The sequence below is a fragment of the Mastomys coucha genome, unplaced genomic scaffold (genome assembly GCF_008632895.1).
Source record: "Mastomys coucha isolate ucsf_1 unplaced genomic scaffold, UCSF_Mcou_1 pScaffold21, whole genome shotgun sequence".
Classification (NCBI taxonomy): Eukaryota; Metazoa; Chordata; class Mammalia; order Rodentia; family Muridae; genus Mastomys; species Mastomys coucha.
In genome coordinates this window covers 70,809,201-70,823,904 of record NW_022196904.1, presented here as the reverse complement: position 1 = coordinate 70,823,904, position 14,704 = coordinate 70,809,201, and the positions used below count along the sequence as shown (strand labels likewise).

Below are 14,704 nucleotides of genomic sequence, written 5' to 3'. Positions count from 1 at the left end.
TTTGCAAGGAATTATGTCTAGGGTTATTATGAAAACCCTGACTGATAGGTTGTTTCTGACTATCTGCTCCAACCCCACACTAACCTATGTGGTTTATGTGTGCACTGTCTCGTCAGGCTCACGGCAGATGCACAACATCACTAATAGGCGAAGTGTCTCAGCCTGCAAGGCTGAATGACTTGCCCGCTGTCACCAGCAGGTGTCCTAGTCCAAGTATGTGATTCCAGAGGCCAAGCTGTAAAGCACACTGCTGAGGGAGGTTCTCCAGGCAGTTTCTAAGTGAGAGGAGGGCAGAGTGTAGCTTCCTGGTACTGAGGTGGGAGTGTAATGACACTTAAGGGAGGGGATGGCTAGCAATTCATAGCAAAAGAGTTTTTACATAACACTTGCCAACAGCACAATGCTCTTGTGCTTTCTTTTAGGCTACTGGCCTACACTTCAGACACACTGATAATGTGATTCAGTGGCTGAATGCCATGGATGAGATTGGATTGCCTAAGGTAATCTACCCATACTACTGTTGGTTTTGGCATAATAGCTCTCTTTTAACCTGCAAAATTATTCTACAAAGCAATCAGTGATCTATCTGTCCTTCCTTCCATTCATCTTTCCCTCTCTTTACTCTTCTTTTTTTTTTTTGTTTTTGAGATAGCAGCTCAAGCTCAAGCTGTACTCCAGGCTGGGTTGGAACTCAAAATGCTCCTGCCTCAACTTCCAGAGTACTGGGTTTGTAGGTACATAGCACCGTGCTGGCTAATTTTTGCCTGCTCCTTCTTAGTGATGAGGGTCTTTTCAGTTTGATTCAGGAAAAGAATGTTGCTTTTATATTTGTTCTTTTTCCTTGGCGAGGCAATACTTTTTATTCCTGTGGTGGAATTAGGCGGTGGTTTTTATTCTCTTAGGCTTCCCTGTGGAACCCAGGATTTTGTAACTGAAAAAGGCTAAGGATACAAGTGAGCTGTGAAGTGTCACAAAGTGACTAAGTCACACAGTGAGGAATCTGTGGTGCTTAGCACAGTGCTAAGCTCTTCATTACAGTGGGTCTGTTGAGCTGACTCAGATGCAGATCTGAGTCTGCGTGAGAGGCCAGCTTTAGTCCCCACTTCCTTAGAGAAGGCTGCTGAGGTGCTCTTCTCTGTCAAGGGTGCGCTTGCCATTTCAGCCCCACAAATGTCAGGAAATACATTGCACCAAGTTGCTATGGTTACTTGGCTTTTTGTGCACTTAAACCTCCTGTTCCCGTTTTTTTGTAATGTAAAGTGCACGCTAGTGTAAACTACTACACTGTGTACCTGTGACTTCCTGCCTTTCATACAGTGTTGTCATCTATGAGTGATGACAATTTAGCGTCCTTTGAATGGTATTTAGAGCGTGTTTATGTTTGCTGTTGCTAGGGGTCTTTTGTTGTTTTGTTTTGTGGTGGCACTAGAGAAGAACCCTGGCCTTGATGGCCGCTAGATAAGTGCTCTACCCTTGAGCTGTGTCCTCAGCCCTCGTTGGTTTATATTTTGAGGCAGTCTCACTGAGTTGCCTAGGCTACTCGAGCTCACTATGCATCCAGGCAAGCCTTGACTTAGTCTCAGAAGTTGGGAGATACCCTAGACCTTTCATTCAGTCCCTCCCCAACCTTCTCCATTCATCTGAAATGCCTTTTTTTATCCATCCACCATCACCACTTTGTAGCCTGCTTCTCCAGCTTCCTTCTCCGCATAGCCTGGGTCCTGCTCTTGTGCGCTCTCTAAGCTCTTCTTTTATCCTCACTCCAAAGCTAGGGTCCATTCTTGTCCCACTTGCCAAGTCCCCACTTGTGTGGCTTTTAACATGATAACAATCAGCTGCTTTTACCCTACTTAACTACTTTGTTTTCTGTTACTTTCTGGGTATCCTCTCTGCCTTGCAGAGAGCTTTAGGTGCTCTCCTGCGAACTGCTGTGCTCAGGAAAATCTTTTACTGAGGTCTGGTTTATCTTAGTAAAGGTCTTTATTCTTTTCCAGGTTCTTCTAACCAATCCATTCAGTCTACTTCTTTGATTTCTCCCTAGATTTTTTACCCAGAAACCACAGATATCTATGACCGGAAGAACATGCCAAGATGCATCTACTGTATCCACGCCCTCAGGTAACCGGGGCTTCTTAGCAAAATAAGTCACCTAAGGACTTAGTCCAGTGTTTTGTTTTTTTTTTGTCTGTGCTGTAAGAATGAAAGGGGTTTTACATCAATTTCAGGATTTTCTAATGGAATAGGAGGCTATTATTCTCACTGAAACACCTGTGTTTTTATAGGGAGCAGAGAAAAGGGATTTGTTTATTCCCATAATATATTATTGTTGCAGAAACATGGTGTAATCTTTCATTTTTTTCTGGCGCTTCTCTGAACTCTGCATTTTAATCAGGGCGTGGTGCCCTTTATCCAGTCAGCCATCTGGGACCTTCCATTGTTAATTCATTAAGTAATTTTTATACCAACACAAATATGATAGGAGATAAAGTATAATTTCATGGAAATGACTTAATTGCAAGTTCCCACTTCTTAGAACCAGCAGGAGAGACAGTACTGTGTCTGAATGGGGTTGGGGGAGAGGAAGATACACACTTGGGTAGTTCAGAATGGTGGTATAATGTGTTTATCAGAATCCTTCATGGCTCTAGGACTGAGGAAAGTTGGGGAGGAAGTGGAATGTGAGGGGGAAATTTGTTTGCTTGGATTACCCTTGCTATATAGCCGTGTGTGTGTGTGTGTGTGTGTGTGTGTGTGTGTGTGTGTGTGTGTACTCAATGTTAATCTTATGAGTGAAATGGATAGCTTAGACCTGTAAGAAGCCTCTTATCTCAAGTTAAGTCCAGGACCTTACACACACCAAGCATACCTTCTGCCCTGAGCTGCCCCATCTCAGGACTTTTATGAGACTTGGGCTGGAACCTTGGTATATCATCAACATCATTGTAAGCATGCAGAAGAGCAACTGCTGGCTACTACATCTCTGTGTTAAGAGCATAACAAATTCAAATGCTTGTGTGTGAGCCAAAGCCTGATTAATTCTCAGCATTGTGATTGGCTTGGTGTGCTGAGGTCTGTCTGTGGTGCTAACCTTGTGAAGGCCATACCTACAATGGCTGTCTGGACTTGGCAAGCATTGGGGCTAAGCTGGCAGAATTCCTTTCTGCTCCTTCAGTAGCCTCTGATGTAGCCTGGGTCCCAAGCCCTTGATTCTTTGAAATACAGATGAGGAGTTCCTGTGCCTTCCTAATGATGGGATCAGGACAAAGGGAGGAAGTTCTCCATTGTTCTCCTGCTCTTGCATATGCAGTCTGTGCTTAGAAAGCACATACAGAGCACAGTGTTCTGGCTTGGGATTCGTGGTTTCTTTCCTCCCATTTGGTGTTTTCCTGAAAGGCAAACCTTGATAGTATGTAGGAAGAGTCTGTTAACTACTCAGGACCTCAGCAGCAGCTCTCCGGACAGATTCCCACCTCAGACTATGTGGGGCATCCCCTTCCTTTGTACCGGCAGTAACACAGGAGGGCTCCTCCCTAACTTTCAGGTAGTGCTCGGAGTCTAACCTACACCTGGCCCATGGTAGGCAAGTGCTCCCTGCCTCCCGGCCTTCCTGTTTACGGAGCTTAACTGGCTCTAATCCAGAGGTAGCTGCTCCATGTGGTGTACTCAGTTATTTTGTGGCTGACATTCCATTCTCTGTGGTGTTTGTGCTTTCCTTCCTTTTCCTTAAGATTTACACTTCTGAGAACTGATGCTAGCCTGGAGTTAGAAGGATCAGTGTTCTAGATCATGCTAGGCTACATAGTGAGTTCCAGGCCAGCTGGGACTGCATAGTGAGTCCCCAGCACCACCACAAAGCAAACTGAAATAAAATCCCTCTGATTTTGGTGTTAAATAGGTCCATAATCCCTTACCTTACATTAAGAAAAATAAAAACCCTTCAAGTTGTGAAAATTGAGTTTAAGTTAGTGTGAGTTCATTTGTTGCTAAAACCTGATAAGAACTGATATTACCTAGAATATTTATCTACAGGTATGGTTATTTTGGAAGATACCGGGGTTTATAGATTAGCTGCAAAACTGTATATGACCCTGTTGTACTTTTAAAATTTATTTAAAAATTATATTATTTTGCATGTGCACAAGGGTGTGCAGGTTGGGTTCAGGGCACAGCTTACAGGAGTCAGTCGGTTCTTCTACCATGTAGGTCCTGGGGATGGAACTCAGGTATGATGAGGAGATGCCAGACCACAGCAGTGGCTCCTTCTGATGTGTTTTGTTTGTTTGTGTGTGTGTCTTGCTGAGTCACTGTCTGTAAAGTTGTCTGATCTCTTCTGATTCTTTGATTCTGAGCTCCAGGATCAATTCAACAATACACTTACAGACATTTCTCTCTGAAGGATTGATTGGTGAGATTTGTCTTTCCCTTCATAGAGTTTAGAGTCTAGAGTCTTTTTAGTCTCTAAAGGACAAAGATAAATAAAATAGCATGTACTTTATTTTAAACTCTGGATTAACCTGCATTGAGCTTCTGTGTCAGTAGCAGGAATTCTCACTGAAGCAAGAGTCACTGTCTGAGTCATTTTTCATGAGGCTTGTTTAAAATGTCTTATTACCTAAAACTTACAAGTACGAAGGACTCACTGGTGTGAACGTCATGTTAATGTAACATGCTGTTACATTAACATCAGCGTCTCAGCATACGGTAACTTTGGGCCACACCTGGGACATGAAATTCCAGTCTAAGGGAAATCTTTCATCCTACTGTGCCTCTCACTGTGACACAGAGTATGCTGGGGTGACAGTCTCCTCAGCCTCACCCCTCCACCTGAGCTACAGCTACTGTGGCACAAGGCCTCACTCTTTGCACGTTGGTGTCTTCTAGTTTGTACCTGTTCAAACTGGGCCTGGCTCCTCAGATTCAAGACCTGTATGGAAAGGTTGATTTCACAGGTAAGGAGTTCCTGAGGCTTGTGGAAAATGTATGACTCATTTGGTTATCGCCTGGAAAGTTCAACAGTGCCTGTCTTAAAGGAGACAGTACCTGTCTTAGAGGCTCTAGAAAAAACTCCCGCGAGGAAGGTGGGAGGAACATAAACTATCTGCCCTTTTTAGTGTGGTGGGAAGAGGAGGGGCCTGGGAATTGCAAATTGGTTTTTCATTACGTGGGGATGGCTGGTGGACTTAGTGTTTTTATACATATTTTTGTACGTGTGTCAACTATTTGAGAATAGTGACATCTAAGACATAAAATGGTAGTGTGTGGAGCTAATGTTAAATGTGTACAGCTTGTATAAAAAGAGCTTTATAACTGGTACCTGTTGGGGAAGAATTAAGGGTTTAAGACTGGAGAGTGAGGTGACTCAGAAACATATTTAGTTATGTTATAGTCTAAGCTTGTTTGGTCCATATTTCCTGTGTACTGTAAGTAGGATAGAATACCTTATAGAGAGAAGCTTTGGAGTCTGGAAATGGAGAGGCAGATAATGAGGGACTGATAGCAGACGGCCTAGTGGATGCATGTGCGCCAGAGACTGTTGTAAGACTAGAGCCAGAAAACTTGGTGGGTCCAGGCTTTCTCTGAGAGCTAGCTGTGAGAATTAAAGGTGCTCTCAGAATAACTGTAATCCTTTCCAAGAGAGGTCTCCCATGACACCCACTTCCCATGACTTCCCACTTAGACCCACCTTGTAAAGGGTTCTGTACCTCTCAGAACTTCACAGTGTGGACTGAGCCTCTAACATGAGCCCTTGTGGGATAAGCCACATTCCAAGCTGGAGCAATTTGTGTGTTTGCTATGGTCAGGTACTTGAAGAGATGGAGGCCAGGGGAGAGAATGGACAGTGGTAACACTGGTCAGGAGTAGGGGTCAGATCTCTCAACTGCTGATTATTTTCTTGGCCTTGGAGTTTGAAATTGGTAGTATTATATCTATACTCTTTTCCTTCCAGGAAACTCATTCACTAGACTCAGGGGAAAGGTCAAAGCCTCCTTTATCAGTTGGCTTTCTGCCTCGGAAAGGAAATTGAGTAGCAGCTAGTGATTTGGAAAACAGACTGAGACAGCGGATTGTGACTTAGTCACTGAGTTCCCCTTAAAGCCTCCGTTCATCTGTAGGTGACTGTAGGGAGGACTGGAAGTAGCAGTTCCTAAAAACCGTGGCCCCTGGGTCTTTTTGCCTTGTAGTTATGTTTGATGCTATTGGTAATAGTAGCAAGCAGGTGTTTATTGATGACATGTTATTTAGCAGGTACTAAGTGCTTTCCTACAGTATTTCCTTAATCCTTAGTTAGAGGCTGAGGCCATTTTATCCCTTTGAGTTATGAAAAGGTGCTTAACTTGCTTGACCAGGTCTTCATTCTTTTCTGCAGAAGAAGAAATCAACAACATGAAGATTGAGCTAGAGAAGTATGGGATCCAGATGCCTGCCTTTAGCAAGATCGGGGGCATCCTGGCTAATGAACTCTCGGTGGATGAAGCTGCATGTAAGAGGGGAGCTTTTCTGGGCTGAAATGGGGCATATTCAAGGTAGTTATGCTGTGCTGGGGTCTCGGGCGGAGCAGATTTGCTAACAAGCTTTGATCTGTGGATAGTGTAGGCCCTGCTCTAGCCTATGTTATGGTTGTTTGGAAATAGACTATTTTTATTAAAGACATTCTTATTAAAGGCCCTGCATTTTAGTGCCTTTTGGGGATCTTTCTCTTATGGTATTTACTACCTAATTCAGAGTGAACATTTTTTTTTCTTTTCTTTTTTCTTTTCTTTTTTCTTTTCTTCGAAACAGGGTTTCTCTGTGTAGCCCCGGCTGTCCTGGAACTCACTCTGTAAACCAGACTGGCCTTGAATCTGCCTGCCTCTGCCTCCCAAATACTGGTATTAAAGGCATGCGCCACCACTGCCTGGCATCAGGCAAATATCATAGCAAATATACTTGTCCAGGGTATATTATGAATATTCAGCATAGTGAAAATTCCAGTGGATTCTAGGTAAACCACCTGCTGTGTGCAAAGGAGGAGATGGTAGATGGAGGGTCAGTGGCTGTCCCTCCAGCCTTGGCCAAGGGGTCTACTATCGCTGATGGATGGTCACAATATCACTTTGTCTGTATAGTGTGCACCCGTTACCATCTATAATCTCAATATGCTGTGTCTTGATTTAGTTTCTTTTGTTTGTTTTTTAGTACATGCTGCTGTTATTGCTATTAATGAAGCTATTGATCGCAGAGTTGCAGCTGACACGTTTACGGCTCTGAAAAACCCCAATGCCATGCTCATTAATCTTGAAGAAGGCCTGGCTTCCACCTACCAGGATGTGCTTTACCAGGCCAAACAGAACAAGATGACAAATGCTAAAAACAGGGTACAAATGCAGCATCTTTTTAATTTACTTGTGTTCTTCCACGTTTGGTAAATCTGCATTTTAAAAGCCATTTTATTGAGATGTAATGTATGCACAGTACAGTTGGCTCATTTTGAGTGTATAGTTGAGTTTTGATAGATGTGTATGTATTTAACTGTCCCTACCAAGAGTTCCTGCTGCCCACATCCCATCAGTCCGTGTCTCTACCCCAGCTCCAGGAATCTACCAGTCTCTGTTTTCTTTTTACGAAACAGGGTTTCTCTGTGTAGCCATGGCTGTCCTTGAACTCATTCTGTGACCAGGCTGCCTTGAACTCAGAAACCTGCCTGTCTCTGCCTCCTGAGTATGGAGCTTAAAAGCAAGAGCCAGGATGCCAGGCCCCAGTCTGTTTTCTTTCCCTCTACATTTTACCTTTCCTAGAAGGTAAAATTCTATAAATGGAATTGCCTAGTACATAGTCTTCTGGTATTGAACTTTTTTTTGGCCCATGTCACACTTGTATGTGGTCATTTAAAATCAGTTTGAATAATTTTCTTTTGAAAGATGATCTATTATGGTCCTTCTCCATTTGCTTCTCTGGGATAAAATGTATTTTAACTATTGTTATAAGTATGTAGAAGTTAACTGAATGATTCCAGTCAGTACTTATAAGCCAGCCTGAACCACAGATGAGACCCCGTCTCAAAAAACAAAACATCTGCCAGGCGGTGGTGGTGCACGCCTTTAATCCCAGCACTTGGGAGAGGCAGAGGCAGGCGGATTTCTGAGTTCGAGGCCAGCCTGGTGTACAAAGTGAGCTCCAGGACAGCCAGGGCTATACAGAGAAATCCTGTCTCAAAAAATCAAAAATAAATAAATAAATAAATAAATAAATAAATAAATAAATAAATAGAACAAAACAAAACAAAACACCTGTGGTGTATGCTATTGATCCCAGCACTTGGGAGGCAGAGGCAGGTGAGTCTCTGTGAGTTTGAACCCAGCCCAGTCTACAGAGTTCAGGACAGTCAGGGATTCATAGTGAGGCTCTGTTTCAAAACAAAAGCAAGGGCTGATGAGATGACTAGAATCCATGTTAAAGGTGAGGGGAGTGAACTAATTCCACAGAAGTGTTCTGACTGCCACACGTGCACACCACACCCACTCCTCCATCATATCTGTATACAACAGTAATAAATGAACAAAGACTCCACACGTTTATTTAGCCCTTGGAGTCAGTGATGTCTTTATTAGAGAGCAAGGAATTTAAGACCCAAAGTGAGTGCTGAACAGGCTTGCAGCCAGGTGGTAAGGCTGTGCCTCTGCCTGTATCTCCAGCAAGAGGCTCCCAGGCTGGTACCCACAGAAGCCCTCCTCTCTCAGGCAAGGATGCCAGTACAGCCCACCCACCTTAGTGAGCAGGGTGGTTCCTCCTGGGGCTTCCTTCCTGGCTCCTGGCTCTACTCTGCAGGAATCCATTACTATTTGTACCAAGTGCACCTGGGTCTTGTGTTTTTAGGTATAGTCATGTAACTTTGTCACTTACAGAAGATCTGAACTCCATACTTAGACTTGTTTTTGATTTTGTCATGTTGGTGGGGTGGGAGGAAACACACAAATACTTCTTTGGGCTCTTCAGAGACCTGGGCTCATCTCTACTGTTGTTACTCATCCTCAGACGGAAAACTCTGACAGAGAAAGGGACGTCTATGAGGAGCTGCTTACACAAGCTGAAATCCAAGGGAATGTAAACAAAGTCAATAGTAAGTATCGCCCGACTTAGAAACCTAAGGCAGGAGAGTAGCTGCTTCTAAAGTCACCTGAATTTCTTTTTTCTTTGTGGTGCTAGGGTTGGAACCCAGGGCAAGCATTGTACCATTGAGTTACACCCCCGCCGAAAGAAGTTCTTTTTTGATTTTTCTTTTTTTCCCCCTAAAGCTGTTAGTGAGGTGTGTGCTATTACAGTAGGAAGAGTTGGGTAAATTCAGTGGATATTTAAACATTTTTGTTTTTAAGCAAAATTGTCCACAGCTGTAAATTGTCACAGAAGAACCTTTGTCTGAAAAGCATCATTGGAAAAGATGATATTTTGAGTATTGTAGGCATTGCATATGTCTGGTTTGGGGGGGGGCATCTTGGTACCAAGCCATTCACAGCTAGAGGCTTCTAAGTAGGCCTGGAATATGGCAGGATTGTAGACTGAGGTTGTCTGGGGGAAGAAGGTTCTCTAGGCTGTTGTGTTATTGTCAGATGATTTTAACCCTTTGTTCTCCCCTCAGCATCGGCTGCCCTGGCCAACATCAGCCTGGCTATAGAGCAGGGCTGTGCGCTGACCCTGCTTAAGGCTCTGCAGTCACTGGCTCTGGGCCTCCGAGGGCTGCAGACCCAGAACAGCGACTGGTACATGAAGCAGCTACAGAGTGATCTGCAGCAAAAGAGACAGGTGGGCATGTGGGTGTGACTGTATGCTTCCTGGCCCTCCTTGTTCCATGCTGTGCCCCCAGGTGCCTAGTCTTCACTTCCACGCTGTCCCCCAGGTGTCTGTGTCCCTAGCTCCCATGCTGCCCCTCAGGTGTTTGTGTCCCTGTCTCCCACTCTGTCCCTAGCTTCCATGCTGTGTCCCCCTGGTATCTAGTCCTTACTTTCATGCTGTCCCCACAAGTGTCTGGTCCTCACTTCCATCCTATCTATCCCTCCAGGTGTCTAGCCCCTTGATTCCATGTTGTCCTAAGGGCATTTATAGTTACAACTATATTTATAGTTATTTATATTTATATATTTCTAGTTACAACTATTTTTGTCATACAGTTTGGGCTGGTGGTGCTTTTAACCTCAACTAGCACGCACATTCTCTAAATAAAGCCCCATTTCCCTTGGAGGTCTGTGAATCCTCTTTTAAAATACATAATGCCTCCTCTCTCCATTGCTCACTCCCAGTCCTCCTCCAAGGAAAATCTCTTTAGGCAACCTCACATTTTTCCATTTTTACTTCAGGAAATTCTACTTTAAAAAAATTAACCCACACCAGTAGTTTCCTTTGACTGACACTAGAGAATCCTTTAGGCACTACAAGGTTGGATCTCGTGGGATTAGACTTGTAGGCTTTCCTCTAGAACAAATAGAAAAGTCTTCTCTATTTTTGTCTACTACATAAAGACAAGTATACATTTTACAAATTCCCAGCGTACATTGGTAGGAGTAATCCACATTAATGGCCTTGTGAGCCCATAAATATTTATTTATGAAACATTTCGGGGCTGGCGAGATGGCTCAGCGGGTAAGAGCACTGACTGCTCTTCCGATGAGATCTGACTCGCTTTTCTGGTGCATCTGAAGACAGCTACAGTGAATTACACAAGAGCGAGTGGGAGCAAGCGGGGCTGGCAGACGTCCTGAGTTCAATTCCCAGCAGCCACACACATGATAGCTCATGGCCATCTGTACAACCATAAAACATTTCAGGGCCACACACACACACACACACACACAGACTGTCATATCAATAGCTACTCTACCCCAGATTTGGCAAGGGCTTTTGGCTCTATTCAGTGTGGCTGCATTAAGCCTGGAGCTTACTTAGTTTCTTTGTCCCTTGTGACTGCTGTTAGGACGACTTTGATTCGGGTCTAGAGGCCTATGCATGAACAATCAATCATCTCATCAATATCCTTTGCTTTCCTTAGAGTGGCCAGACTGACCCCCTGCAGAAGGAGGAGGTCCAGGCCGGAGTGGATGCTGCCAACAGTGCTGCCCAGCAGTACCAACGACGTAAGAGTCCCTCAGCTCCAGGCCATAGACATGTTTGGGGTGGGGGGAAGTTGTAGCTTTATGTCATTAAAGGGTCTGAAGTTATGTCACCTGCCACCTGAGCCTACTAGTCACGATGCAAAACCAAATGTTTTTGGTGGCAATAGCATTCTTCTGGTTTTAAAAGCAGAACTAGGGTCTGAGCACATTCACTATGGCTGATAAACCCTTTCAGGTAGTCAGGGAAGTGTCTGGAGAAGGCAACACTTACAGGGTGGAAGAGGGAAGAGCACTCCTGATCTAGGAGAAAGGAGTTAGGGTAGACAGTGCCACAGCGGAGAGGTAGGTGACTTCAGAGCAGGGGCTAATGAGAATTCTGGTACCTGTAAAGGAGTAAGGGTAGACAGTGCCACAGCGGAGAGGTAGGTGAGTTCAGAGCAGGGGCTAATGAGAATTCTGGTACCTGTAAAGGAGTTGGGGTAGACAGAGCTGCAGCGGAGAGGTAGGTGAGTTCAGAGCAGGGGCTAGTGAGAATTCTGGTACCTGTAAAGGAGTTGGGGTAGACAGTGCCGCAGCAGAGAGGTAGGTGAGTTCAGAGCAGGGGCTAGTGAGAATTCTGGTACCTGTTTTGGCTGAGTTGAGATGCAGTTGGGAAGCTTTGAAGGGTAGCCTTACTAGAAGGCTCCTGGGAAAGGAAGGACTGTTTAGCTGGTGTGGTGGTAGCACACATGACCAATAGTACAGACAGACAAATAGAGGTGAGGAGGGAAGTGACTCTGTCTTTTCTAGACCCAAGCTGGTTTTTATTGAAGGGCTAAGAGCAAGCACAGGTAACCAGGGAAGGGGTGTGTGTGTGCAGAGGTGTAAACTGTGAGTGATTGGTGACATGGTCCCGAGTCCCCCGGCAGCCATGGGCTGAGTAATGTGCTGTCTCCCCCAGCATGCTCAGTCCTGCAGCACTTCTGCTCCTGGGCTATACTGTTCCCAGATCAGGCACTGGAAGCACCAGGTGTTTTTGTTTGTTTGTTTGGTTGGTTGGTTTTTGTTTTTTGAGAGGGAAGATTTTATTTCATCTTATATCTTCCAGTACACTATGAATGGTAGTCAGGACAGGAAATCAGACATGAACTTGGAGGCAGGCACTGAAGAAGGGGTCATGAATGAATAGAATTACTCTCTTGTGCAGACTGATTTCTTATTCCAACTGTTCAGGGATGGCACTTGCAATAGTAAATCATCAAGAAATAGTAAATCAGTCAAGAAATAGTCGATGAACTTTTCCCTACTAGACAATCTGATGGAGACATTTTCCCAGCTGAAATTTCCTTTTTCAGTTTGGCTCTTGTTAGACAATATTTGATAGAAAGAAAGGAAGAAAGAAAGAAAGAAAGAAAGAAAGAAAGGAAAAAGAAAGAAAAGAAAGAAAGGGAGAGAGGAAGAAAGAAAGGGAAAAAGAGAGAAAGAACAAAAGGAAGGAAGGGAGAAGAGCAGGGAAGGAAAGAAAGAAAGAGAGAAAAGAAAAGAAAGATTTTCTTAAAAAACCAGTTCCTGGTTTGGTTGATTCTTTGTATAGTTCTTTTTGTTTCTACTTGGTTGATTTCAGCCCTGAGTTTGATTATTTCCTGCCATCTACTCCTCTTGAGTGTATTTGCTTCTTTTTGTTCTAGTGCTTTGAGGTATTCTGTTAAGCTGCTAATGTATGCTCTCTCCAATTTCTTTTTGGAGGCACTCAGAGCTATAAGTTTTCCTCTTAGCACGAAGCACCAGGTTATACCTCTTGTGATGGAGGAGGAATGCAGGAAAACAAAGGGTGCAGTCCACTGCAGAAGTAGCCCTTCCTCCCCTTGAGCGTGCTTAGCTGGAGATCCTGGGCAATTCAGGCAGGCTGAGGGCCTGGCCTGTGGGCACTGGAGTCAGCCCTGCACAGTGGGCAAAAGTTCTAGGGAACCAAAGGTACAGACATCCCTGAAATAAAGTAACTTTCGCTGGGCCATGGTGGCGCACACCTTTAATCCCAGCACTTGGAAGGCAGAGGCAGGTGAATTTCTGAGTTCGAGGCCAGCCTGGTCTACAGAGTGAGTTCCAGGACAGCCAAGGCTACACAGAGAAACCCTGTCTCGGAAAAAACAAACAAACAAAAAAAGTAACTTTCAAAACTTGGGGGTTTGGCTTCTCGGAATGAGGAAGAGGAAGACAGGAGGAACTGCCTCTAGCAGTGGGGCAGATGTTTTCCTGAACTTGACCCTGCTATGTGAGTGCTATATTGTTGGCATGGTCTAGCACTTGCAAGACATAGGCATTGTTTGCAAACTGGAAAAGCTCTCATATGAAGGGTGGCAGAGGTGCCAGCTAATCAGCTCAGGAGACAGACAGGTGGGGTGAGCATTGGCTTATAGGTAAGCAGATCCTTAATGCCTGTAACCTAGATGGCAGAATCAGCCCACAGGAAACTCAATCACTGTGTGAAGACATCTATTTAAATACATATGACTCAGTGCCTACTCTGTCTGGCCAATGGGGTCACCTTGGGTTCCTAAAGCTGCCTTTCAGCCACAGACCAGACAGTGCTAGCCCAGCACAGTCCAGCTTGAAATTAGGTGCCAGGTAACTCAGTCACTTGCTTGAGAGCAGATACTGGGTGATAGCCAGCTGGCACAGGGTACCTGGCATGATGGCCTGCTGGTCTGTACAGCCTCCTGTGCTGCCTGTGGGCTCTGCATATCAAAGTCAGGGGGCAGGATCCTTGCTCATAGAGTCCGACTCATAGGCTCAGAGTTGGACAAATAAGAATCCTTATGGTAGGTGGTTTGAAATGTGGGTGCTTGGCTCTCTAGATCTTCAGCTCAGCCACAGGCTTGCCTCAGCCCTTGCAACTACAAGAGGCCCGTGTCTACTCCCATGACCTCTGCCTCTAGTACTCAGCAGTAAAGATGTTCTCTAGCTTTCTGCATTCTGTGGGCTCAGCTTTGGGCCTGGATCCAGTCCTGCCCAGCAAGACCCTGTTCTACTCCTCCTGGAGTCCATGCCCCTGCTGCTGCTACTGTACCCCACCCCCACTGCAGGCTGCCACTGCCATCGTCAATGAGGTGGTGGGTTTTTAGAGATGAGTTCGACATCAAGCATCATGACGGATACTGTAGGTACAAAATGCAACTTTATTCTATAAAAATTGGTACCTCCTAGCCAGACTTGGTACCCTGTACCTTTAATTCCAGCAACTCCTGAAGTAGGAGAATTTTTGTGAATAAAGGCAGACTAGGGCCACATAGTGGTTTTTTTGGAGGGTGGTGGTGGTAAATGGAAGTGTGGGTTTCTAGAGAGATGGCTCAGCAGGCCAAACGTTTTATGTTCAAGCTTTAGGACCAGGATTCTAACTCCCAGAATCTGTGTAAAAGCCCAATGGGCATGACAGCTGCCTTGTAATTCCAGTAGTAGGCAAGATGTATAGCCAGACAAGAGGTATAGCCTGAAACAAGCAGATTCCGGTTCAGCAAGAGACCCTGTTCAGTGTATAAGGCGGAGAGTGATCAAGGCACCCAAAATCAAAGGCCTCCACACATGTCCTGCCACAAGTATCTATATATGTGTGAACATGCATATATACCTATATTCCACAATACTTT

At 44.8% G+C, this 14,704-nt stretch overlaps 1 protein-coding gene across 2 annotated transcripts in view; it reads left to right on the top strand.

Annotated features, from left to right (window-relative positions):
* Iqgap1 (IQ motif containing GTPase activating protein 1) overlaps nucleotides 1-14,704 on the top strand; it is a 105,359-nt gene that overhangs the window by 46,892 nt on the left and 43,763 nt on the right. For both annotated transcript variants that reach the window (XM_031387147.1, XM_031387148.1), the window contains 8 exons: nucleotides 423-500; nucleotides 2,042-2,118; nucleotides 4,882-4,949; nucleotides 6,368-6,481; nucleotides 7,177-7,355; nucleotides 9,013-9,097; nucleotides 9,614-9,777; nucleotides 11,018-11,102. In XM_031387147.1, the coding sequence (XP_031243007.1) occupies nucleotides 423-500; nucleotides 2,042-2,118; nucleotides 4,882-4,949; nucleotides 6,368-6,481; nucleotides 7,177-7,355; nucleotides 9,013-9,097; nucleotides 9,614-9,777; nucleotides 11,018-11,102 (850 nt within the window). The remainder of the gene's footprint in view (nucleotides 1-422; nucleotides 501-2,041; nucleotides 2,119-4,881; nucleotides 4,950-6,367; nucleotides 6,482-7,176; nucleotides 7,356-9,012; nucleotides 9,098-9,613; nucleotides 9,778-11,017; nucleotides 11,103-14,704) is intronic.